The 8,150-nt window shown below is 49.8% G+C and overlaps 1 protein-coding gene across 5 annotated transcripts in view; it reads left to right on the top strand.

Moving 5' to 3' along the window:
- The first annotated feature begins 719 nt into the window (after positions 1–719).
- The window catches only part of PARM1 (prostate androgen-regulated mucin-like protein 1), a 64,524-nt gene continuing 57,093 nt past the window's right edge, over positions 720–8,150 (top strand). For 4 of the 5 annotated variants that reach the window (XR_007356181.2, XR_012668012.1, XR_012668011.1 and 1 more), the window contains exon 1: positions 720–888. Coding sequence is in view for 1 of the 5 variants with exons in the window: in XM_048846635.2 (XP_048702592.1) it covers positions 837–888 (52 nt within the window). In the remaining 4 variants the exon portion in view is untranslated. The remainder of the gene's footprint in view (positions 889–8,150) is intronic. The other variant, XM_048846635.2, reaches the window with a different exon arrangement.

Here is an 8,150-nt window from a genome sequence, read left to right as displayed (position 1 = left end):
AAAAGCAAGTTTTTCAACCAGCCATGTTTCCAGGATACACAATCACTTGACAAGGGATTGCCAATCAACTTTGATGACACCTGGCTAGAGGCGGTAGCTTGTCCTTTGTTTCTGAGGAACAAGTTTACCCACTCCCCAGATTTGTCTGGTAATAAACACATTTCTGTCATAAGTTCAGTTTATGTTCATAGCACTACACACATTTCACCATGCCATTATGGTGTGTGACTGGGGGGGGGGGGGTTACATTTGATCAGAGGGGATGACTGCTAATGATTACTATACATACCTAAAACATTTAACCCTGAGCATCTGGTGACCTGTGACTTCCTGGAGCCAAGGGTACCATGAAGTCATCCAGGGAACTTGTTCCCCTCCCTGAGCAGCTAGTTCCCAGCCCACCCCTTGTCTCGTGGAGTTGGAGTGTGAACTCTATGGGGCAGGGACAGCCACTCTCCCTGGATTTGTACAGCGCCCAGCACAATGGGGCCCCGATCCGTGGCACCACTCCTGGGCCCCTGCCCCAATCCCGGCTGCCGGGGAGGGGGAAGCGCTAGGAACCGGGGTGCAGGCACCTGAATGGGGGGCGAGGTGCGCCCCTGCAAACGGGCCCCCCCCCGCACCGTCCAGCAGAGGCCGCCCGGCCGCCGCGGGCCCGCTCCCCCGGGGGAAGGCAGGGCGGCGTGGGAGGGGTTTGGCTGCCGGGGCCGGCGGCCGCAGCCTGCCGAGGGGCCGGGCATGGAGCAGACGCGCGGAGCTCAGCGCCGGGGAGGCTGCAGCTGCTGAGTGCGCCCCGCTCTCGCCCGCCTGCTGCTTCTGGCCCGCCGCGGCGCACCATGGACTGCCCGGCTCGCCTTGCCCTCCTCCTCCTCCTCCTCCTCTCGGCAGGTAAGGGGGGCGCGGGTGGGTGCCCACCTGCCCGGGGAGCGGCTGCGGAGAAGGGGAGGGGGCTGTCCCGGCCGATGTGTACAGCGAGGGTGCTGAGAGCCACTGAACCAAACTGTAAATCCTGGATATAATGGAAACCACTTCAAGCCCCGGGAGGCGGGGGGCAGCAGCCCCCCCCCTTGTTCCAGCACCTGTGCCCCCAGACCCATAGCTTATGGGGGAGTGGGACTAGCCTGGTATGCTACAGCCAGGAGCTGCAGGGAGTCTCCCCCGGGTCCCGCCCCAGCCTAGGGTTGCCCCCCCCCCCGGGTGTGTTGTACCCAGATAGTCCGGGTTTTGGCTTCTGTGTCTGGGTGCCCTCGCCCTGCCCTGGCTCATCCCCTCAGAAGACTCGGCCCTCTTCCCTTCTCCGCCCAGCCTGGGGCCGGGGGCGAGGAAACCCAGCCGCTGACTGACGCAGGGGGGCCCGGGCACAGCCGTGGGTTGAGAACGCCCGGGCCTTGCCCTTCGGATGACCTAAGGGCAGCACTTTAGTCCAGTGACTCGCTTAGCTGGGGCTCGGTATTGTTCAAATAGTGACACACAAACTGCAAGCAGGATGAATGGTGCTGATTCGGCGTAGACCAGCTGGGACCCCTTATGCTCCTGGCTGACTCAGCCAAGGTGATGGGGCCAAGTAGGTGATGGGGCTGCTGAGAGTTTTGTTACCACCAGCTGTGTGTTTTTAGGAAGCTCCGCAGTCCATAACCATCTGATGCATAAGTGGAAGCAGCTGGACAGCGGGGAGGCGCTTAGAACTGGACTGGGGAGGGGAAGGGTTAGAGATGATTCTGACCTTCCTCTGGTGGTCCTGGGAAGTGCTACTGATTATCTCAACTTTATACACTATTTGGCGAGTTCCCCTTGCCAATGCAAAGCATACCAGTCGACTTTCCTTTGTTGCATATTCATCTATTTATAAAATCAGAACCGCATAGAGAGTTGTACATACTAAGGCCAGAAGGGACCATCGTGATTATCCAGTCTGATCTCCTGTATAAGACATGCCATAGAACTTCATAATGTGCTGCGTAAGGTGTCCAGTAACCTCCCAAATAATTCATAGAGTATATCTTTTATAAGCACATCCAAGCTTGATTGACAAATTGTCAGTGATGGAGAATCCACGGCTCCTCTGATGCCACTGTGTTTTAGACGCCTAGAGATCCCTTTTGACATCTGAAATGTGAAACTTGCATGTTGACGATAGGATCGAGTTTTAGAGGGGCAATTATTACTTTACCCACACAGCAAGACTGGATTATTGCTTACTGGACTGCGGTTTTACAGTTGAGCTTCTGTAATCCATCGGTAAACAAGGGGCTATATTTATACTAGGAAATGAACATTGTAATAGTGAAAGCATAGGTATGTGACCCATACATCTAGCCATTCCTACTTCAGGAAGAAGCAACAGTGAAACGTATTTTTTGTCTAGTACAGCATTTGTGGCTTTTGAAGAAAAAAAACACTTATTTCAAATGTCAGAGAGAAACGCTACAATATACTTTATAATTGCTTCAGTCCGCTTAAAAGGGTTTCAGGTTTTCAACCGCAGTTTAGCAGAAATCTCTCCTATTCATAATAGTTCCCAAAATGTCACGTTCTGTTTGCGGATAAAGACTGGAGGAGTACAGACCCGATTTAAGGAGAAACATTCTGATATCCTTCTGATAAGTATTTTTACAGCCCTTGCAGTCTGCCTGGGAGAGTGAGCTCTTTTCCTAGCGGTATGATAGTAGTCACTGTAAAAGGGATGGGGGCGGGGGGGTGGGATGTTTGAAAAATGACCTTGCATAGAACATGAAGACAAAGGGGTGGGGGTGGAGGAGAGAGCTAGGTATTAAGCACTAAGTCATATGGCTGAAAGCTGCTGCAGGGTGGTTGTTTTTTTACAGTATTTGCTAGCAGAGATAGGCCTGAACGAAACTGCTCCTGAATGCTGAGGAAGTAAAATCCAACCACAAAGTTTACGATTGGAGCCATTCTGAGAATGCTGCCAGACATTGCTGTTCAGTCCCTTCCCTATTAACTGGTACTGGCTGCATATGACTGGGTGGGTCCTCCTCAGCTTGGATTTCCCCACCCCTTTTACACTGAAGAGGGCAGGTGCCTCTGTTACGCTGCTGACCCAAGCCTTTTGTCCCCCGCTTCACCCTGGACTTGGCAGAGCCTTGCTGTGCAGCTGGAGTCAGGGCCAGGTGACTGGAGGAGTGAGCGGTGGTTGGGAATGCACCATCTCAAGCCCTGTAGGGACCTTGCCCGGGGGGGGGGGGAAGAATGCAGGTCAGCTCCAGGCAGCATTCCCCCACCCCCACACCCTTTCTGCATAGCCACCCTGGGGCTAGCAGCAGCCAAGTGGAGTTCCTGTTAATAGCCCCAGTGGAGCTAAGCTGCTTTTGAACAGGTGAGCCATCAGAACCAGGGGTCACGTAAAAAGCGACATATCTGTCCTGATAAGTAAGGTGATCAGATGTCCCGATTTTATAGGGACAGTCCTGATTTGGGTTTTTTTTTTCTTATACTTGCTATCTGGTCACCCTACTAATAAGGTTACTAGACACCTTATGCAGTACTTAATGTTTTTACAGTGGCTTGAGACACTCCAGGAAGTCTCAACGGTCCTGTGAAGCAGGTAGGTCTGACTTACCAGTACTACAATTATTTGTGTGGCACCATAAACTTACATGGTGCTTTGCAGCAGACTAAAGGCCATACTCTGCCTCCGTAGCAGTCAATAGGAGCAGGACAGGGCCTCATGACACATTTACCATCTTAGAGGGGAAGAATGCGGTCGCCTTTTGTTCCCCCACCACTGTCTCCCCTCTGCTGAGTGGAAGTTGACATAAAAGTCGGGTAGGTCAGCTCCCCAGTGAAGGAGAAATCAGTGATGCTGAGCCATGGGCTGAGATCCCTGGAAGAAAGGATTGCCTGCATGCTGCCTGATCACCTCTGTTCCAAGACAGGTGCATATGTGTAAATTACATGCACACAAAAAATTACGTTAAAAGAACCTTAAGGGTACAGAGTCAAGCACTCAAAAATCAGCAAATTCCACAGGACCCTTGTCTCATTCAGCACGCATAATGGATACCATTCACTCACTTCATGAGCAACTATTCTCTATTTTGTTTTCTCCTTTTCGCTGTGTGGCCCCAGGCCTTAGTTTATTGCTTCATCATTGCTCTGAAGCCAGTTCTTAATTTACACATGGGCTTTTCTGTGGTGCTCATCTCTACAGAGCTTCACAAATATTAATCAATTTTTAAAACAGCCCTGTGATATGAGGGGTATCTTCTCCATTTTATACATGGGAAACAGAGACACGATTTAAGGTCAAAACTATCCGCTAACTTTGGGTGCCCAGTTTCAAGTGCCTAGGACCTGATGTTTCAGAGAACGTAGCATTATATAGCACTTTATATGTTCAAAGCTCAGCTCCCGTTGACTGCGGTTGCAGCTGCAAGTGCTCAGCCATGTTCCCTCTAATTTTTTTGCATGTATGTGCGGAATGAATTTAGTTATGTGCACCAATATGGAGGTGATGTGTGGCCAGGGTGGGGCTAAGGGGTTTGGAGTGTGGGTGGGGGCTCAGGGTTGGGGCAGAGGGTTGAGGTGCGGGGGGGGTGAGGGTGCTGGCTAGGAGTGCGGGCTCTGGGGTGGGCTTGGGGATGAGGGGTTTGGGGTGCAGGCTGCCCTGGGGAGAGAGGACTCCCCCCCTAGCCCTCTCTCATCACAGCAGCCCTAGGCCGGTGGAGAGCACCTCTCCCCACCGGTGCAGCTACAGGGCCGGGGGAGAGGCACCTCTACCTGGCCACAGCAGCTAGGGGGCCGGGGGAGAGGCGCCTCTCCCCAGCCGTGGCAGCTATGGGGGAGAGACGCCTCTCGTCGCCCCAACGCAGTCCTTGATAGCTTGCTGCAGAGCCGCGCAGCTTAGAGGGAACTTAGTTGCTCAGCACTTCTGATAATCAGACCCCAGAATCTCAAGTGCTCCCTGTACAGTCACACCTCCGAGCAAAGTTACTCTGGGCAATATCCACTGACTCCCTAGATGCCTTTGATGAACAGTGGGCGCTGTCAGGGGCTCTCTGCAGGGTACTCCTTTCTGTTCACCTGATTTTTGCCCTGTGACCTTCACTCTTGTCTCTGTTTTTTTGCTTGTCCTCCATAGTTGTTTGTAGCTCTGGTCCACTGGCCGCTCCCCCAAGCCAAGGGGAGGGCCTTTAGCTAAGGCAGGCTTAGGCCCACTGTTTTCCCTAGACCTGCTATAGGTTCTGGAGTAACTGAGATTAGTAGCAGGTTGTTACCTTCTGTGTGGACCAGAGGGGGATGAGACACTTTGCCTATGAGTTTCACAGTTATTTGCTGACAGCAAAGAAGTGGTGAGACTCAGGGATCTTGGGTTCCATTCCAGGCTCTGAAGGGAAGTGTCCTGTAATGGCCACAGATTCTTCTGTCCATTTCCCCCCAAGCTTGACCTTTTTTTGCCCTGTCCCCTCCTACCTGTCCCTGTTGTGTCATCCCTGCAGTCTCATCCCATTCTCCTCACCTAGCCAGTACCAGTCTCCGCCCCACTCAACCTTCTCATCCACATCCTTGCCCAGCCAGTCCTACATCTCCCACCCCCTACTCTTTTTTCCCAGTCTCTATGACCGCCAGTCCCAGTCTCCACTCCCCATCCTCTAGTCTCGTCTTTCCTGCCCCAGTCACCTAGTTTCAGTCTACTCCCCTTGCCCCTCGAGGTCCGGCTTTTGTCCCCGCTACATTCAAATCAAACAGCTTTTTCCTCCATGCTGTCTAGGGGGAGATTGGGAAGTCCTTGAGAGCACAGGAGAATTCTCCCTGCTCTCAGTTCACGTGCTTGGAGGCTGCTGTGGGAGGGACAGCAAAGCAGGTGCATGCCCTCTAGTCCTTCAACACAAGGACACAATACACATTTGTCAGCTTGTAGTGAAAAGGGCAAAGCATCCTTGCCCAGTCCTTTACTTGTACAATTGCTTTTGCATTTGTACCCCACTGGTGAGTGTAGTGTGGAGACAGCCGAAAGAGTCAGAATGTTTAATATTTAACCATATAAGTGGTCTGATCCTGCTAAATCTTTTGCATGTGAGCAACTTCACTGATGGGGGAGTTCCGTTGACTTCCATGGGACGCTCCCGTCTGTAAAGCAACTCGTGTGCAGACGCATTGGCAGGATCAATCCCACAGTTGACACTTCCACACAATACAGACATTAGCTAAACCTCAGTGTTCCAGTGAGCGAGGGGAGTATTATCCACTTTTCACTGATAAAGGCTTTGTGAAAGCCAGGATGTTATTTGAAGTGAAGTTATGGTGTCCTAGACTCATAGAATATCAGGGTTGGAAGGGACCTCAGGAGGTCATCTAGTCCAATCCCCTGCTCAAAGCAGGACCAATCCCCAACTAAATCATCCCAGACAGGGCTTTGTTAAGCCTGACCTTAAAAATCTCAAAGGAAGGAGATTCCACCACCTCCTAGGTAACCCATTCCCATGCTTCACCACCCTCCTAGTGAAAAACTTTTTCCTAATATCCAACCTAAACCTCCCCCACTGCAACTTGAGACCATTGCTCCTTGTTCTGTCATCTGCTACCACTAAGAACAGTCTAGATCCATCCTCTTTGGAACCCCCTTTCAGGTAGTTGAAAGAAGCTATCAAATCCCCCCTCACTCTTCTCTTCTGCAGACTAAACAATTCCAGTTCCCTCAGCCTCTCCTCATAAGACATGTGTTCCAGCCTCCTAATCATTTTTGTTGCCCTCTACTGGACGTTTTCCAATTTTTCCACATCCTTCTTGTAGTGTGGGGCCCAAAACTGGACATAGTACTGCAGATGAGGCCTCACCAATGTTGAATAGAGGGGAACAATCACATCCCTCGATCTGCTGGCAATGCCCCTACTTATACAGCCCAAAAGGCCGTTAGCTTTCTTGGCAACAAGGGCACAAGGGTATGATATGTAGATTTGCCCAACGCCTACGAGTCAGGACAAAAAACTTTGATATTGTCCCCAGCAGGTAGATAGTAAGAAGAAATGGCTGCAGAGTTTAAAGCCAAGGACCATTTTATGGGAGAGAGGCAGCACCCTTATTATTTACTGCTGAGACTGGAAATTCAGCCCTAAAGTTACATAGCTCAGTTTCAAATGTGGTTGCTACTTCGGTGGTGTTTTTATCACTTCTTTGCTGCTGCACAAAAACACTCAGTAATTCAGTCAAGCCAAGCTTGCTCATTCAGAAACCCAGTAATTCTTTCAAACATCAGTCTCCCCGCACTGCTCAAGATTACAACGGATTTCAGTGTTGCACTAAGACGTCAGTACATTTACCGAATATGCTACAATGATTAACTAGTAGGATGATGGTCACACTTCATATTAAAGGTACATATACTCTTATAAAGGGTTTAAGGATTAGCTATCTAATGGCTAATAGGTAAAAGTCCAACAGATTGCTTATAACAATGTTGAACCTTCTACTGACGTGCTTATAGCATATATTAATCGTTAACCCTTTTAAAGATGGTTTATGAAAGTACACTTAATATAAAGCGTGACCAAGTACATTGTCAAAAACAGTGAACAAGTCCAGCTTGTGAGGAAATACTTCACCTGGTTTAATATTGTATTTGTTTACTTGCAAAATTCAGTCTGCAAGTACAAAGCCCTGGCTCAGCTCTGGTTCATGGAGTGTGTAGACTTGTGTGCATTTTGTGTGAGAACTCCAAATACTGACTGCATGGGTTTTATAATACAATAGCTGTAGACCATGTAAATGGTGTTTACTTTTATATACATAGATAGTTGCAAGCCTCTAACTTTGTTTCTAGGCAGAGTCAAAACTAGCCATTAAAAAAATATTTAGCGCTAAATTTTGGCAGCTTCTCCCCACCACAGCACTAACGTGAACGCAACAATTCGCTGTAACTTCTCGGTGGAATGTCCTGTCAGATGTTGGCTTTGATGTCACAAGTGTCCACCCCTGTGTTGGTGTGGCGCTGCTTTGGAACAAGCACTTACTCACTCACTGGTACTACTTCCACAAAACGTAGCAAGGTCAAGGAAGAACCACATTTGTTGTCAAAACTTAGAGTTGAGTGGAAGTTGATGAAATCTGAAAGCCAGCAGCAACTGTACACAGCATATTTTGAACCCATTGTATTTGTGTTTACATATGTACACGTAAGTGTAGGTACATTTACA

Source organism: Caretta caretta, chromosome 4 (genome assembly GCF_965140235.1).
Source record: "Caretta caretta isolate rCarCar2 chromosome 4, rCarCar1.hap1, whole genome shotgun sequence".
Classification (NCBI taxonomy): Eukaryota; Metazoa; Chordata; order Testudines; family Cheloniidae; genus Caretta; species Caretta caretta.
The sequence above is the reverse complement of the archived record's forward strand: the minus strand, read 5'-3'. Positions and strand labels throughout refer to the sequence as shown.